The following is a 19,814-nucleotide window of genomic DNA, read 5'->3' as shown; positions in this document are numbered from 1 at the left end:
GTGTATATATGGCCATTTTTTTACAGAATGTTATAAAACTTTAAATGTCACATACTGTATACAAAGTTTATTGTGCTGCATACAAATCATGTCACCTACAGTATGTACATACTTATGGATTGTCATAAAAAGAACCAAATTTTACCGATAAGAATGCAGCTTATTGATAATGATAAAGGTGTAGTGGTAAATTCTGCGATCTGTGGCCGACTATAGTCTTTATTCTTACAGAGCTGGTGCTTTGCATCAGCCCACAATGTAGTTTCACAGCAAAGCCTCACACATGCCTTGTCACTGAGTGTACTGATTACATATTGTAAATGAGTTGCTTTTAAATGAATTGTTCAGTAAGTACAAAGCTGGGGGAGGGGGGATGAATAGATATAAATTACATGTGCAATAATGGGACATTTTTGAGTTGATAATTTGTGTGTACACTGGCTCCAAAATGTTTAAAACCTGAGGTTCAGGTTGTTTTGTATATAAAGTTAAAGTACTTATTTGTCATGAATATTTCTTTTCCAAAGTAAAGGGAACAAAAATATTTTGTCTTTCAGCGCTCCAAATGCATAGCTAGATAATGTTAGGTGGCGTATGCACATTTATTTCATCTGTTGGTCATTTTACTGACTGCTGCTCTAACATGTTGCATTCAGAGCATGTTAATGACAAAATAACATTTTCTTTTCTTTCATGTGGAATCAGTGCCCACCAGTTTCTTTCAATACATATGGACTAATAATACAAGAACCACATCTTGTTATATTTTCTCCTTTGGAAGGATATGATCAATATTTCAGTCCATGAATGATGTATTGTGATATGCACCCCTGTCTATTTTACACAGATCTGAAATAAAAATGAAATTTGAAACTATTCTTCATGTATTAGAATTGTTGCATTATTCTTCCGGTTGATTCTACAAAGTGACCCTGTACCAGAGTCCTGCACGGGTCCATTTTTGGAGACCCGCCCCCGCCCGTACCCGCAAGGTTTAGAACCAGATCCGACCCGTGACCCGTGAAAATTTCAAAATTAAATCCGTACCCGCCCAGACCCGTTAATATTTGGCCCGTTACCCGACCCGTGCCCGCGATAAATCACACACGCTAAAACATTCAAATTAAAATGCTTTATTTTTTTATCCTACACCTCTCTCAACATCAACAGCGTCATGAATGGGCTAATGAAACAGGCAAAAGTGCCTTTAAAGACTCATTGTCAACAATTTCATATAGCTACTCCACTCACCAGCTTTACTTTTACTTCATCCATTGCTACTCCTGCAACGCTCGCTCCTTCTGCGCTACGAGAGGCATCAACTAAAGTTTCAATGTCGCAGTGGTGGTGACGTGATGGGTCAAATGGTATATCATTGTTGCGTGTATGTGTAATGGTAATTTGGACATAGAAATTGTAATAGCCTACAATATGTTGGATGGGGGAAGAAGGAGGCGGGAACCAGCGAACATTTAAAAGACTTTAACCAAACAAAACGAAAGTAACGTGAGTAGCCCTTCATGGACATCTCCCATGCGCACACGCATAATAAAACATAAACACAACTCAACGTCAAATCCAGGTCTGGTGATCTCTCGTCCTTATATGCTTCCGAGCTCCCTCAGAGGACTCGAGACCGGTGTGGCTCGCAGGTGACGCTCATTCACAATCACGCCCTGGTCTCTCTCTCTCTCTCGCTCTCGCGTTCACTTTGCCACAGAAATATTGCACATATTTTTCATCCGCCCATCCGCGCCACTACCCGCCCGCACAGAGTTAATTATCCGCCCGCATCCCCGCCCGTGAATTTTATAAATGTCATAATCCACCCGTTTTAGCCACTTTTATGCGGGTACCCGCGGATACCCGCGGGTACCCGACCCGTTGCAGGACTCTGCCCTGTACTGTAGGGCTGAGCGAATATGGCTAGAACTCTTTACTGCTCGAGTACTACAGAAATCCCTTTGAAGGTGAATCATGGCACAATGTATATAATAATGCATATCTAGTGCAAGGGATTGATCAATATGGTGATTGAGGACTTGGGACACTCCAATATCATATCATTTGCTTAACAGGACATGTGCTTTCCACTACATACTATTTATTTGCTTGTGTGTTCTAAGTTAGAACTAGATGTACTTAATAAAGTTTTAAATATGGATATTTTTCTTACACAAATGCATCGCTTTGCTTTAGAAGGCCTTTATTAATCCCCTAGAGCCGTGAGGAGCAGTTATGATGGATGGATGCAAGTGTAAATCATGGGATAATTTTAATTTTGGGGTGAACTAACCCCTTGAGATATTAAGGTCAGGCATTCTCAACTCTGGCCCTCAATGTCCACTGATCTTTCTTAAACATGCATTGAGGAGAATATGATAATGTACGTCTCCTCCTCTTGATCACCACCCATTTGCTATATCTTTTGGTTTCCTGTCAGTTTTGTTTTTTGTGTCCTATTCAGTTTTAAAAATGCAAGGAAAGGTAACTTGATCTGGGAGAAATGCTTTAACCTACCGGTCCTGTACATTGGTGCTTTTACACTCTCTTCACAGCAGGCCATTATTTGTTCCATTCTACAGTCTGTATTATAAAACTTAATAAATACATTTCCATGTTTAAAAGTTTTTGAGAAACTTCTCTTTTTGCCACTGATGATGTTGAAAGATATGGAGCTAGAAATATGACAAAATGATCTGAATTTGAATTGTATAAATCTGTGTGTGTATAAAAAAGTGTAATCTAACAAAATGTAATATTATGTTGCACTTTACATAGTTCTGAATTTTAATTTTTAAATGTTGAATATAGAACATTTGAAATTAAACACATTTGAAATGTTTTTTTTTTGTCGAAATTGTATAGACATGTATTTTCAAACAGCAAATATTTCGTTTTCAGCAGAGCGCCTATCGCTTTCAGCTGGCTAAAAACGCTTTGGTGGACACACGGCCTAAATGCACACTATGCCATCATGATGGTTTAAGCCAGAGTGATACTCCATCTGACATACTAGCATACAACTAACAAACTAATTTAAATACTTTTTACAAAGCTGCTGTCACTTTAAGGCTGAATGCCCGAAACCAATACACTGATACACATCTAAAATTCTCACATCTAAAATGCTGGGAAATCATTAAACTTCACGTGACCCTACAAGAGTTATTCCTGATAGACCCAAAAACCCAAACACCTTTTAAAGAAGAAAAAAATCTTCCACTGACTTTCAAAGCTGCTACAGAAACGTCTTTCGACGTTGAGGACCTTGATAGAAATGTAGTGGAGTGCAATATTTTTCTTTCAAATGTAGTGAAGTTAAAGTCAAAGTTTCCAGAAAAACATATACTCAAGTAAAGTACAGATACTCAAAAAGTGTAGTTAAGTACAGTACTTGAGTAAATGTACTTAGTTACTGTCCACCTCTGCCGTTCAGGTAAAATCCTGTTACGTTCGCTGGTGGAAAAGAGACAGAGAATCCAGTTGCAAAAATTAAAGAGTTTATTATACTCAAGTTCAGAATGAACATAAACAGTTCGTTGGAAGACGCGAGACGAATACTCAGGAACACAATAGGACAGGCAGGCTGTAGATCAGGCACCAGCAGAGCGGGCAGGCAGAGAGAGCACGCCGGGCTGTGACGCAGGGCTGAATGGGCTATCCGAATCGGCAGGAGAAGGGACTCCGGTACGATGAGTACTGAAATCCAAGTCCCCTCCATCTTGAGTCCAGAATCCGATTTATCGAATAAGTAGGTTCCCCAACAACGAGACGTGACGGTGGGGTAACCAGGACAGGCGGGTTAATGCGGGAATAAAAAACTGGCTTTAATTTGAAAACATGAAATGCGGGATGTATCCTCCTGTACGCAGGAGGCAGTTTTAGGCGAACAGTCACCGGTTATTGGTGACTGTGAACGGGCCAATAAATTTGGGGGCTAATTTATTCCTGACGGACCACAAAGTAATGTTCTTAGCCACACTTTTTGACCCACGACGTAGACGGGAGGCTTAGACTGGTGGCGATCGGCTTGGGTCTTGGTGCGCTCTCCCACCCGGAGTAGAGTCTTACAGTCTCTACTCCAGGTCTGACGACACCTCTGGACAAATGCGTGAGCGGAGGGGACCACAACCTAGGATTCCAGACAGGGAAAAATGGGTAGCTGGTACCCTAAACTACACTTAAACGGAGATAGGCCTGTGCCCGACACTGGTAACGAGTTATGTGCATACTCAACCCAAGAATCTGTTGACTCCAGGAGGAAGGGCTCTTAGAGACCAAACATCGCAACACTCTCTCAAGATCCTGGTTGGCGCGCTTGGTCTGACCATTGCTTTGGGGATGCAAACCCGAAGACAGACTCACAGTGGCCCCCAGTAGTCTACAAAACTCCCGCCAAAATTTGGACATAAATTGGGGCCCCCTGTAGGAAACCACGTCTATCGGAAAGCCACCGCTGTCTCCTTTGCAGAATGTCATTTGGCCAAGGGGATGAAATGAACCATTTTCGAAAACCGGCCCACAACGGTTAAAATCACCGTCTTGCCCTGGAAGGGTGGTAATAAAATCTAGAGCAATATGGGACCAGGATCTCGAAGGAACAGACAGCAGCTGGAATAACCCATCAATTGGAAGTCTTATCCACGGCACACACCGAGCACAGCAAAACAAATTCCTGAATATCGCGAGCAATCCCCTGCCACCAGAACCGTTGCTTGACTAGAAATCTAGTTTCTCTGGAAAAATACAAAAAGTTTTGGAGGAGGTCAACGCGGTCAGAGGAGCGGCTAGTTGGCTGTAGTTACGAATAAAACGTCGGTAGAAATTGGCGAACCCTAGAAACCTCTGCAGGGTCTTACGGGAATCCGGGGTTGGCCAATCCACCACAGCCTTAATCTTATCGGAGTCCATGCGCACCCCCTCGGATGTAACTCAGAAAAGGGACCGACTGTGCATGAAACGAGTCATGATCACACTCAGGGGCGTAGCCATCTTTTCAGAAGTGAGGGGGACCGAAATGTCGTAATACCATTTTTTTTTTTTTTTTGGACCAATATAATTTATCGCATCTCTTGCTTTTAATTGGGCAAGATATCAAAAACACTGCTGAACAATAACCATTAATATCTATAATATTATTCTCCTATTTTTTATGCCAATGTTATGATTGGTTTATATACTACAAACACTTGTGCATTAAGACTCTATAGATTTTATGCAATGTAAAAATATATATATATTCTGATGTAAACCATGCTGTTCTTTATGTGAAGATATAGTAAAATGTGATTTATTCCTGTGATCAAAGCTGAATTTATCATCATTACTCCAGTCTTCAGTGTCACATGATCCTTCACTAATCATTCTCAGATGAGGATCTGATGATCAACACACATTTGTGATTATTATCAGTTGTGCTGCTAAAGGTGATGCTTAATTTTTGTGGAAACCATCTAAACATTTGTGGTAAAATTAAAAAAGAGGGAAATTAATACTTTTATTGATCAGACATGCATTAAATTGATCACAAGTTATATTTTTAATATTACAAAAGATAATAGTTCATTTAATAAATGCAAATAAATGCTGTCCATCGAATTTCTATACATTAAAGAATCCTGAAAAATAACATGTTGGATATCATGGTTTCCACAACATTTTTAAGCAGCACAACTGTTTTCAACACAGATAATAAATGTTTCTTGATTATAAAATCAGCACATGAGAATGATTAGTGAACGATTATGTGACACTGAAGACTGGAGTAATGATGATAAATTCAGCTTTGATCACAGGAATAAATTACTTTATATTCACATAGGAAAAAAGCTGTTTTAATTTGTAATAATATTTCAAAATATTACTGTTTAACTATTTTTTATTACATAAATGCAGCCTTGGTGAGCAGAAGATAGGCTACTAAACATTAAAAGCTGCATTATTCATATGATATACTTTATTGTCAATAAATAGCCTACATTGAGATGACTTGAAAAAACACACATAGCATATATTGTCACAATATATGGATATTACGAATCCACTTTAGAACTTTCTGTGAGGCGCCCTCCTCATATTTAGATTTGAATAAAATTACAGATCATGCATAGATTATTTTTTGTCTCTGAATTTAAATCTTGATGTATTCACATTGGTTTCTATGTAAATACACTTGTCCGTGACCTTGTCCCTGTTAACTTGCCCGCGCCCGCACCCGCGCAGGTAACGCCGGTTCGAATCCCGCTCGGAGCGGGTCGACTAGGATCGGTGAGACCAGGTAAAAGTGCGGGGGACAAAAATACATTTTAATAAAAGTGAGGGGGACACGTCCCCCGCGTAATCTACGCCCATGATCACGCTCATTTGACTGCTATAATTGTGAGAAACCCCCTAAAACATCTATCATACAAAATAATAGATTCCTAAGATTCTATTCATAACAATAAAATATTGTATTTCCTTGCCGATACAGTGATAGAGAGTGCGCTATACTCGTAATTGAAGTCAACAGCGGCTGGCTGAACTGAGCGGCATGAGAGCAATACAATTTTAAACTTGTTTAAATGTTTGACTCACGCTTATTATTTGTATTTCTATAGCCCTATTCGGACGGGATTAGATTAACATGGGGACGTGTCATTTTACCTCAGGACGTCTGTAATATTAACGGCCTAATATTAGGCTTGTTTGAGATGCGCCTTGCCTCGCCTGAAAAAAAGGCGAGACTAGGCGGCTGCAGTGAGGGGAGGAGTGAATAAAGTTCAGGCAAGCCGGACAGTTCTCTCCTCTCGTAGTGGGTCAGACACCTGCGAGATCAGTTGCGGATATCGCGGGATTCACACTCGTGCGCTCTGTTGCTGATAAACTGGATGTAATTAAAGTTCTGTTGCTTTTATATGAAAATAAATATTATGAACAAGACACCCAAAGTTTTTGTTATTTATTTCCATTCGAAAGACCTGTTTATCAACCATTTTTACTTTAATTACATACATGTTTTTATATATTTTTATAAATATGACAACAATCACATAACCAACAGAGAGATCGCACTGTCCGAGAGTTTGGGAATATTCACACATAATTTACACACATTAAAACATGATATCAGAGTTTTTAAAATCAAACATTTAAAAAAAGAACTATACATCACGGTTGTTTAAGCCAATAAGCATTAAGCTGTGTCGTCAGCAAGTCGTTTCCCATCATGCTTTTGTTCAGCGCAGTCGGTGGAGAGCAACTGCGCTCGACTGCAGAATCCGACACATCCGCCTCTTTTTTTTTTTTTTTTTTTTTTTTTTTTTTTTTTTTTTTTATTAATGCAAAAGAGAGATGACATGTCTATAATATACAAGTTTGTAACAATGCACAATAATACAAAGGATGCATCAACAATATGTCCAATGTCATCAGAAAATAAAGGCAAGAAAGAATAAAGTAAAGAGAAGAAAGATAATAGAACAAGAACATTAGAAGATGAGGGTAAGATATTTATACATCAGTTAGGGTATGCAGATTAAAGTCATTACATATAGAGGTCGTTTTACTTGCTTTCTTATTTAAAGAGGATGATATAGTGCTAAGATATATGTTAAATTCTTTCAAAAAGACACAAAAAATTGGCTTGTTGTTAGTGAATTTACATTTGTGGATATAGAATTTACAAAGAATAAACATTAAATTTATAACAAAGACAGCGTTGTTTTTACTAGGGTCGCAGCCATAATGACCAAAAATAATGTCTTTAAAAGTTATGGATATGCCTTGCTGGATATTATCATTAATAAAGGCCTCAATATTTTTCCAAAGTTGTTTGACATAGTAGCATGACCAAAATAAATGATAAACAGTTTCTATATGGACTTGACAAAATGAACATCTTATATCAATATCTGTTTTAAATTTCCTCATGAAATGTTTAACAGGGTAAAATTTATTTATTATTTTGAAAGACACTTCTTTTACTTTATTGGTCAGAAAGTATTTTTGTTGCAAGGACCAAATCTTTTTCCAATTTAAATTTATAAATAAATTATTCCAATAAGAGATTGAGGGAGATACAGAGATGATATTTTCAAGAAAAAGGGATCTAACCTTATAATTTCTATCCCTCTTTCTAGAAAAACATATTGTACCTATAGGGGTTTCTGTTGGTTGAGGAATAGTAATATTAAGAGTAGAATGACTGCTGTTTTTTAAGAGCATGCTAATTCCTGATGGTATTGCTCCCATAACTATAGCAAATTCTTTGGGGGTAACTGGCAAATTATATTCACAAAGAAATTCAGTATAGGTCATTAATAAGCCTTGATTATTAAATAATTGATTTACTAAAAACAGACCATTTTTGAACCACTGGTCCAAAAAAAGCATTCTATTTTTATATAAAATATTTTGATTGTTCCAAATAAAACATTTATGGGGGGTAAAATTGTGTTTATATATTAAAGCCCATGCCAAAAGTACCTGCTGGTGGAAATTTGAGAGTTTGATAGGAATTTTTGAAATACTGTAATTGCACATCAACAGAAAATGAATACCTCCAATATATGAAAAAGCTTGTTGTGGAAAAATATACCAAATGGAATGTTGATTTTTCAAATACCGATGAAGCCAATTAATTTTAAAGGTATAATTTAAGGAACTGAAATCTATAAGATTTAAGCCACCTTTATTATAGGTGTTCAGTATCACAGATCTTTTCAAATAATGTGTTTTGTTTTTCCAAACAAAATCTGTTAGGACTCTATCGATCATATTACCAGTAGGTTTATCAACATAGAGAGACTGGGCAGCATAAGATAGACGAGATAGCCCCTCGGCTTTAGTAAGCAAAACTCTTCCTTTAAGAGAGAGATCTCTTTGAAGCCAACAATTAAATTTTTTCTTTGTTTTTGCAATAATTGAATTAAAATTAGTAGCACATCTGTTTTTATCTTTAGTTATTTCTATACCAAGGTATTTAATCGTGCTTTTAACAGCTATCCCACAGATTGATGAAGCACTACAACTTTTAATGGGAAGTAGTTCACATTTATTAATATTTAGACTTAGCCCAGAGGCTTTAGAAAATGTTTGAAGGGTGTTTAGGGCTATTAAAATTTGAGATGAATCTTCTAAAAATAATGCTGTGTCATCAGCTAATTGACTAATAATTAATTCTGTATTTCCAATTGTGATGCCTTTTAAATTACTCATTCTAATATGCATATTTAAAAATTGTACTGCAATTAAAAACAAATAAGGAGACACTGGGCATCCCTGTCTAACTCCACGATCTAAAGAAAACCTGGGAGAGGTACCATTGCTTAATTTAATTGAACTATTCCCATTTACATATAACACTTCAACCATTTTACAAAATGAATCACCAAAGCCAATTTTTTTAAGTGCTTGAAATAAAAAATTATGTTCTAAAGTATCAAATGCTTTATAATAATCCAAAAAAAAGATGAAGCTATTATTATTAATCATATCAGAGTAATCTAAAATGTCTAATATTAATCTTATATTATTAGATATGTGTCTATTTTGCATAAAGCCAGATTGAGTTTCATCAATAATATAATGTAATACACCTTTTAATCTTTTGGCCAATACTAAGGCAATAATTTTGTAATCATTGTTTAATAACGTTATTGGACGCCAATTATCTATTAAAGACAGGTTTTTATTTGGTTTTGGGATTAAGGTGATCAACCCTTGACATAAAGTCGGTGGAAGGAAAGATTTATTTATGCTTTCCTTGTAAACATTCAACAAAAAAGGGGTTATACTTTTACTAAATGCATGATAAAATTCGGATGTTAAACCATCTGTACCAGGGGATTTGTTTGTTTTTAAAGACTTAATTGCATCATCGATTTCTCTTAAAGTAATAGGGGCTTCACAAAAAGCTTGATCAGATTCACTTAATTGATTTATAGAAGAAAATGATTCAAAAAAGTCATGAGCATGTTTTTTGTTAAATTTAGAAGTATATAAATCGTTGTAGAATTTGGCACAAAAATTGGCAATGACTTTCTGGTCTTCACAAAGAGTTCCATCAATCATAAGCTTTTCAATCTGGTTATATTTAATTTGTTGTCTTTCCAATCTAAAAAAGTAGGAGGAGTTTTGCTCACCTTTCTCCATCCATTTTTTCCGTGATCTAACAAATGCTCCCTCAGCTTTTTGTTTATAAAACTCATCTAATGCATTTTGATGATTAGAAAGTTCAACCTTTTCAGCATCCGATAAAACTGTTTTAGAAAGAAGATTTGAGATTTTGCATATTATAATATTCTCATCCTTATTTTTCTTTTTAACCAATTGGCTACTAAAAGCACGTAGATATTTACCAATTTCGTATTTTGCTAATTCCCAATTACAGCAAAAACTGTTTTCCTTATTTGCTTTTTCCCAGTAATATACAATTATAAAATGTACTTTTTCCTTTACTTCCTTATAATTAAGCAAGGAGATATTCATTTTCCAATATGAGGTAGTTCTATGTAAATTAGTAGTATCTGAAAAAGGAATGCATATTGAGATGCATTTGTGATCGGAGAGAGGCGATGGAATAATATTAGAGGATACATTATTTAAATCTCTAGAGATAAGCCACATATCAATACGAGACTGGTGTGAAAGAGAATTATTACTCCAAGTAAATATTTTTTGAGAAGGATGAGTATCTCGCCAGCAATCAGCTAAAGAAAAACGTTGCATAAACATCTTTAAGTACAAATTTGAATTATCAGGAGACTTTGGGGGCCATCTGTCTAAGATGTTATCTAACGTCACATTAAAATCTCCTCCAAAAACTAAAAAGGAATTGGGGTATTTAGTTAACAATTTCAACACAAGTTCTTCCACTTGATCAAAAAGTTTTTCGTTTTTTTGTTGTTGATTAAACCCATAAATATTAACAATAACATATCTAACATTTGAAATTTCCATTACAAGACAGATATAATGTCCACTTGGGTCATAATCAGAGCAAAGAATCTTCCCATTAAAACGGTTTCTAAGAATACAAACGCCAGCTGAATTACTTGTTCCATGAGCCATCCATAAATCTGATCCCCACTGAGATCTCCAAAAATTATAATCCTCTTTGGTTGAGTGACATTCTTGCAGCAAGCAAAAATCTGAATTAAATTGTTTAAGATATAGAAAAACCGCTTTCCTTTTAGTCAGGTTTCTTAACCCTCTAGTGTTAAAAGAAATTAAAGATAGAGACATAAAACGAGAAAAGAAGTCTATTATAAAGGTAGATTAAACAAGTCTCAGAAAATGTGTAATAACAAATATACACAGAACGATGAGAACAGCAAACTCTGTGCCAATGCAAATAATGTTGTTCAATCTCAAGGGCAGGCTATAAAAAAATAAAAAGAGTAATTGTAGTAATCCCACATTTAGTAGGCCTAGCATATGCATAATAATCGAGGTAGTCTTCAAAGTCTTCCTTGGTTTTATCCGTGAGCAACGAGTTGTTTTTTCCTCTTCTTTTTTCTCCCTTCTTCTTCAGAAGAGATTTTTTTTAGATTAGATTGAAGTCAAAAGATAAAAGAACTAAATAAATAAAGTCCGTTGAAGAGAAGATAATAAGAAAAATAAAATAAATTCTCAGTTAAACAAACTGTTAGCTCACGCTCTCAGTAGGCTATATCACGAAAGGAGATTCGAATATCCAAATCAGGTAACGTTACATAAAGTTTCACGCTGGAGGGTATATTTCGACTCCTTCAACAAAGGCCCTACCACCAATAAAGTAAGCGCGTTTATTGTCTTGTCTTGCTTTTTCCACTGCTGGCCATAGTTTGTTTCTCCTCTCTTTATCTGCTGGGGACAAATCCTCGGATATTTTCAGTTTATTTTCCCTGAGAAAAGCCGACTCCTTTGCTGCACGCCACACGGCGTCGCGGTAGAAACGGGAGGTAAACTGGAAAATAATCCCTCTGTTTTTGTTCGGTTGTTTGCGACCAAGTCGGTGTACAGAGTCAATGGCGCTTGGAAGTTTGTCCTTGTCTTCTGGTAGGAGTTGCTGACACACCTGGATGACCGATTCCCGAACATTTTCTCTGTCCTTCTCTGGGATGCCATAAATGCGTAAATTCCAACGTCGCGAATAGCTCTCCAGATGTGCCAGTCTTCTCTCATGTTCAGTGGTAGCCTGCTCCACTTTACCCACCTTGGACTCTACCGCTCCGTACTTGATTTTCAGACTGTTAACTTCCTCACTCATGAATTCGATAGCTTCCTTGACACTTGTGATTTGTTTGGTATTTTCATGTATTACCTCCTTCATGCTGGTAATCGCGCGTGTATTCTCTCCTATCATGTTTTCCAGAGAATCAGACCGAGTATTTATTAATTGCGAGAGTCCACCGAGTTGCGAGAGAACATCAGCAATGTCATAACTTACGGTCTTCCGTTGTTTGGTAGCAGGAGATTTGCATGGAGTGTCTGGCAGAGCAGGAAATTCCTCCTCGCATAACATGAAATCATCAAAATCAGGATTTATCTTGCTGTAGTCATGAAGATTGTCTTTTACAAGACTTCCGGAAGCTTGGTCTTTACCAGTTTTAATGGCAGTGTTGACGTTTACCTGAGGAGCGCTCTTGCTTTTCCTTTTTTCGGATTTGCCCATTGTGTCACTCTCTTATAAAACAGTATTTGTTAACTAACTGATATTATGAATTGAAAGAGAGTGGCAGAATCTTTTTTTAATTGCTTTATAAACCAATAATACTAATTGAGTTCGCGGAGCTCATCAATTCACATGTTGCTAGAGCGCCATCTTGAACCGCCCCCACACATCCGCCTCGCCATCGCGAGAGATTTTTGACATACGTCGGCATGACATCAGAGCAAGGCGGACCGCCCTCGGACACATTTCTAACCGGCATGCATCTCGCGCTGATCACCGGTGATCGGTTCTGCGCAGATTTTGCTCATCTCAAACAAGCCTGTCGGTACACGATCCGTTCCACCTGCACGATCCGTTCTACGCATGCGCATAATTACGTAGTAGAAAACGTCACGGTTTTCCTACACTATCGGTACAAATGAAACACTTGACGGCAAGGCGGCACAATTTGCGTCATATTTGTGTTACATTTAACAGCATGTCTATTTTGATGCTTTTAAATGTAACACAAAATAAATAGCAAAGGACGTGAGTCGTTACATGAACGTATGATCAACCGTCAAAGACGGTTTGTAGCGTTTTTTAAAATTAATATCTGCTAATAGTTAACCTTTAAATTGAGTAATTTTGTATTAGTATGGATCTATATAGGCTATCTATATAATCTAAATGAGGAAAATAATCCCTTCAATGTTGTTTACAGAAGACAAGGGACATAATACCCTACCGCATCTGGTGATATAGACTAGTTTATGTGAATATTAAACAGCAAAAAAAACTATTTATGCTACGAATCCTGAGTGTCCTCCTGACTCCTGTGTGTGTGGGTATGAATGGCGCTGATCCGCAGTTTACCTCAAACCCATAGGCCTACAAAGAATTGAGCTTGACAGTCGTGTGATTCCATCTCATACGAGGACATAAACGCATGTCCGTCATCTCCAGAGCCACTCTGAGAGTCACTTCATCTGCGTTTCACCGTTTCATTTGAGAAAAACCACCGTCATATCATAAACACGCAGAAACTAAAAGGTATATTCACGGCAACTCGTCAAAATGAAAGTTCGGTTTTACTTGAGAAATATATCACTGTTGTACTGTAGAATTTGTGGGAAATTTAATAGAAACTAAATTAAAATGAAAACAATAATAATATTGTTGTTTTATGAATTAATTAAGTTGCTATAACCTACTCTTTACTGGTAAATATTACAGCAAACAAACATCACAGACAATGGCAGACCAATACAGCTCTTGCATAATGTCAATAATACTTCTATAATGACTTGTGTAAAATTATTTTCAATGTTTGATGTTGACTGCTATGTGTAAATGACTTGAAAGAAGCATTTGTTCACACAGAAGTTTTATTTATGAGTACAAATACACACACACACACACACACACACACACACACACACGTCTCTCTCCCTCCGTCTCCCACACACACACTCTCTCCCTCTCACGCAGAGTGTGGGGTGCACAGTCACCCAGATACACCCACACTAACAAAATGTATATGGGTGACTGTGCACCCCAACTCCAGCATTTACTCTCAGGTTGAGGGTGTCTTTGCAAATTATCATGAATGCTTCCATGTCCTGGAGGTTTTCAAAAATAAACGTAAAAGGCTCCATGGCATCACAGTTCATCAACTCCAGCTCCCTCCATGCTTTCCTTCGTTCATCATGATCCATGGACATGTATTTTGGTTCTTGCACCTGGCCAGTGAAAAGCCCAACACTGTTCCTCACAATGTATTCTGCCTGGTACATATGTTTCAATGTGAGGGGCAGCTCCTCCACTTCTACTTGTTCCTCCTATGACAAAGTAAAATACCATTAATACAACATAAGATGTTTTGGGTCTTTCAAAAGGGGCCTTAAGACATATTTTCAGCATAAATTAAATAGTTATTATTAGTTATGGTTTTTTATGCTTTTATATTGTATTTTCATTAGGCTATTAATTGCGAACCTTTGTACTGTTTTTATTTGTAAGCCACTTTGGACAAAAGCATCTGCTAGCTCAAATAAACCATAACATGCACAAAGTAAATACAGGTAGGTCTCACAAAATTTGAATATTGTGGAAGTTTCAATAATTCAAATTTACAACGTGAATCTCATACGTTATGTAAATTCATTAGACACTATGCGAAATATTTATATTATGCATGTTCATTTTGATTACTACAGCTTATATCTAAAGAAAACCCCAAATTCAGTATCTCACAAAATTAGAATAGCACATACAACCAAAAATAAACAAAAATTTAATTACAGAAATTAGGACGTTTTCCCTGAACTCTGTCAACACGACTCACTGTCAATTAATCGGCAGCAGTCTGCCTTTATCCAGAAACAGCTCAGATAACGTGACAGTAGTGTATAAAACTGTTACAGTCACCGACATAATATTTCTGTCTTCATCACAGCACAGAATAACAAAATACGTCCATAAGAACCTATTTATTATTTAACGTCCGTAAATTAAAACAGTGGACAGTATATTAGTTCATCATTTGTGTTCTGCATTGGGCTATGTGTAAATAATACGAAAATAAAAACTGCATGTAGGAGTGAAGAGGTTTGCTCCAGTCATGTAAACATTTTACTGCGATTAACTCCTTACTCTGATCATTGGAAAAAAGCGCATTATTGGTGTACATTAGGGATGTCAACGATTAATCGATGATCGATTAATTGTCGATAAGACATTTGATCGATAAGACTTATCGATCATCGATTAAGCAGGGTCATGCGCGTGCGTGCTGCTCAACCGCAAAACGGGAGGAAAAATGATGCGAGCGTGCCCCAGTTCTATTTGGGACCATTTTACAGCTGGAGTTACTCCTTCATCATGACTGCAAGTTTGCATGTGCAGTCGCAGCCTTTTGTTTTGTGCAAATGTAAGTTGTAATATTGTGTTTATATTGTGCAGGCCTATCTATAGCTGATTTATCTCATAAGGATGCATTTGGTTAATCATTAACGTTAGAGGCGGTAGTTAAAGCATGGTGGTGATCAGCTTCAGCTCCAACAGCAATGCACAGCTAATAATGACTATTATTGGGACTGTCATATTACACAACATTAATGAGAACACTAGTGTAATAAAACATTGTGATTGTTAATTATTTGGGTTTATTTGCCGTGTGTTTCATTGCATTGATTACAAATCACCAGAGGTCCCCAGATAATACGAATCCCGTGCGAATGGGGCTGATATTAAACTTGTGCCGGAGAGGTGCCGACTAGGGGTGTAACAATACATCGACATAGATGCATCAATCTAATGTCTAACAATACGATGCCAAGCGTTACAAATAATCCATGTACATATTTGTGTAAGAGGCAAGTGGCACATTTGTTTTAATACTTTCCACATTTGCACACAATGTCATGTATTAACACCAATGCGTTCATTCTTGTTTAAATTACCTTTCAAAGCTTGTGAAAGACGGTCAGACATGGCTTCACGAAAATGTATAATTTTCTCCTGTTTAAAGCCTTGCAAAAAGCAGCGTGCACTCATCTCAAACAGAGCACAAATAGGCCACTGAATTGAGTCTTATTTTATTTATTTTTTTGTGCATCAGTAGATAAAGGTATAGTTTTGCATAAAAGGAGAATATAGCGCTATGAATCGTTCTTCACTGAAATTTATAACTTAAAAGAAAATGCTCAATAAACTGCGTCTGCGAAGTGAGTCTTGTTTATTTGATGGTGATTTCACATTTCTTGTTCGTATAAAGGCTAAATACAAATAAAAGGTGAACATTAATTTATTTGTACCGTTTTTATTTCTAAAATATTATATAGTTTTATAGGAGGAGGTTTCATAGACTTGGCAAATTAATTTGTCAGAAGTTTGTAGGTACAGAAATCCTTTGTGGCAGTTCTTGGTCGTTTTTCTAAAGCTTTTATATAGTTCATATCGATATCGAAATTATATCGTATCGACCAAAATTAAGAAATATATCGTGATATAAATTTTGGCCATATCGTCCAGCCCTAGCACAACATGAGTCACGCATTCTGACTCGCGCATGTAACTTAGTTCAAGTGCACTTGTGCATTCGCATCAGATTGTGCTGAAGTAATTTGAAATATTACATTTATTTTGTAACGTTATATATGTGATGAATCAGGATGCGTTTCTTTTAGTGAAATAAAACGCACTAGCAAGTGGCTTCAGTCAGTGATGGCTACCGGTTTTCATTCAGTGCTTCTGCTTTAGCGCATACAGAGCAATGCATAATAACTATGATTGGGACGATCATATTATATACCAGAAACGAGAACACTATTTTAATAAATGGTTGTAAAGTCATTGGGTTAAGGTGCCGTGTTAAGAGCGTTCTAGGAGGAGCGTGTGTACGCGTCTCCCATTCTGAATATGAATATCAGCAACTCAATTCAAGTTCACTTGTGCATTCGCAAAATTTTGTGTAGATATAATTTGTAATATTTTGTTAACTTTATATAAATCTGATTAATCTCATATAGGAAGCTTTTTGTTTAGTTAAATAATGCGCTAACAAAGAGATTCAGTGCCTTACCTTGCCTAACTTACCGGTGTTAATTCAGCGCATCCGCTTCAGCTCGCACAGTTCAAACAGCAACGCACGACTAATAATAACTATGATTGGGACTGTCACATTACATAACATTAATGAAAACAATATTTTAATAAATCGTTTTGAATTAATTGGGTTGAGGTGACGCTTCAGCACGTTGTTCTTGGAAGTGCGTCCACACATTCTGAATAACAGATCTGAGGCGGGGTTCGTGTTGTATTACAGGTTATATTTGGTTATTAAATAAGTAATTTAATTAAATTATAAATCCATTTGACTGTTTGTTACGATCTTCTATTTTTGAATATATCACATGATGTAGCATGTTGTATACATCTATATAATGTATCCGTTTCAAGTTTTGCATTTAATTCAGTAATTCACACACTTTTCCAAAATATTCTAATTTTTGGAGACCTACCTATATAGAATGCATACGTGGAAATGGTTGTCTGGTTAGTTTGGCCATACCTTGACTATTTGGGGTCGATAAAGCCTGTAAATAGGTGGTAGGGTGCCTGCCATCAGTTGTTCTGCCTCCTCTGTCCAGAAGGCAAAGCGCTGCCCTAAGTTCTGCCCATGCCTATTTAAAAGTATGGTACTGTTAATGCAGCACAATTGTAAAGCAGACATTGCAAGCAATGTTTTAGTGCTTGAAATGTGTCCTACCTTGCGATCGAGAATTTCTCCAGGATCTGGAGACACCACCACTTCCGAATAGATGGTATGTCAGTCTGTAATATACATGTAATATTGGAGTCTTGCATTGTTTGTTTTTTAACATTCTTGGATACATACATTACATGAACTACAACTTACATCCAAAAAGTGAAACATGGCACCAGTACAGATGCAGAGGGCATACTGTTAAAGAGAAAAATAATGACTTTCTGTGATAGACAAACAATGTTTTTACAAAATGAATGCACTTTTTGTAACACATCACTTGAAGATATTAAACATTTATTTTTTGTATTGCCCTTTTTCTATTTCATTTTGGACTGACTTTAAAATAGATATTCCTAAAATTACTATTCCGCCCATTACTCCTAGCTGCTGCTACCCGTCTCCACTCACTTACCTCTTATAGCAAAATTTTTAGCCATGCGTGAGACCTTCTTCTTCAACGCCGCATCCACTAGCCCGTAAACCAAATATCGCTGAACGGCATCGTAAAGGGCAAACTTCTCTGTTTTTCCTCTGAACTCCATTTTCATTCTATAAGAAAAAATATTTTTTTTCTGTCAGAAACCCTTCTCTGACACCAAATCCTGTCAGAAAATATTACATGCTACTGTCATTTCTTCACAACTTTATAAAAATCATGTATGCAATATGAAATAAGGTGAACAATTACTTTAAAAAAACAAATTTCTGTCAGAAACCCTTCTCTGACACCAAATCCTGTCAGAAAATATTACATGCTACTGTCATTTCTTCACAACTTTATAAAAATCATGTATGCAATATGAAATAAGGTGAACAATTACTTTAAAAAAACAAATTTCTGTCAGAAACCCTTCTCTGACACCAAATCCTGTCAGAAAATATTACATGCTACTGTCATTTCTTCACAACTTTATAAAATCATGTAATCAATGTAACCTCAGTGTCATCTAGGCCTTATCACTTTATTTTTATTAGATTTCTTTTTTAGTCGTGAAGTTAGTTATAATATTTAAACAGTTTGTGCAAAAATAAAAAGTTACTCACCTCTGGAAATAGGCTTACTTTGTTGCCGAGTTGTTGCTGAGTGGATGATTTGCGGGGGGCAGTGGTATTAAACTTGACAGCAGTCCAATCAGCCAATATCTCCAAGGCACATGATGACAAGATGGTAACCTCTGGCCAATGATTTTATGATTTTCAATGATTTGACCCCAAACCCTCCCACCGAGCACATACTCATACATGCTCCACTCGCCCATAGTCATACTTTGTAATTAACAATAATAATAAACATTAAAAAAAAAAAAAAATCGCCCATAGTCTGCAGCCAGACGCTTCTCTTTTCTTTTGCTGTGAGTGAATGAAAGTCTCGTGGTATAAATATGCGCATGCGTGGAACAGATCGTGCAGTGTCGTAAATAGTTGCAAAACAGTATTTTCATTTGCGCATGCGCATTTTCTAAAGAGTCTACTACGCATGCGTAGAACGGATCGTGCAGGTGGAACGGATCGTGTACCGACCATAGACTGTAAAAAAATATGGACGTAGTGTCCGTGACGTCACCCATAGGATTCCGATAAGCCGTTCTGAAGCTTAAAGTAGGGGCGAGCTGGGCGTTGCCATCTTGTGAGCGAGTCAACGCGTGTCACTCCCGGATAACAGAAAATGGGCAAAAAGGCGGGATGTGCGCGGAGCTGAGGTGACGCAATAACTATAGACGGCGGATAAATGGCTATCCACTTGTAACCACGCCCTTAATTATGCAGAACCTTAAGGCTTTATATAACGTAAACGAATGAGTTATAAAAAAATTCACCCCCCTCAGAGTTGTCATGAAGATCAAAATTAGCCATATAAGCCAAAAACACAATTTGTACCAGGCTGTAAACATGTTTTTTTCTGCTTTAAAGTTGAGAATTTTA

The 19,814-nt window shown here is 36.8% G+C and overlaps 1 protein-coding gene across 1 annotated transcript in view; it reads left to right on the top strand.

Annotated features, from left to right (window-relative positions):
- Positions 1-853, top strand: part of itga8 (integrin, alpha 8) — a 47,839-nt gene extending 46,986 nt beyond the window's left edge. Inside the window, exon 21 of the mRNA XM_067449455.1 lies at positions 848-853. Within this exon, the coding sequence (XP_067305556.1) occupies positions 848-853 (6 nt within the window). The remainder of the gene's footprint in view (positions 1-847) is intronic.
- Positions 854-19,814: the final 18,961 nt, after the last annotated feature.

The sequence above is a fragment of the Pseudorasbora parva genome, chromosome 7 (genome assembly GCF_024679245.1).
Source record: "Pseudorasbora parva isolate DD20220531a chromosome 7, ASM2467924v1, whole genome shotgun sequence".
Taxonomy (NCBI): domain Eukaryota; kingdom Metazoa; phylum Chordata; class Actinopteri; order Cypriniformes; family Gobionidae; genus Pseudorasbora; species Pseudorasbora parva.
The sequence above is the reverse complement of the archived record's forward strand: the minus strand, read 5'-3'. Positions and strand labels throughout refer to the sequence as shown.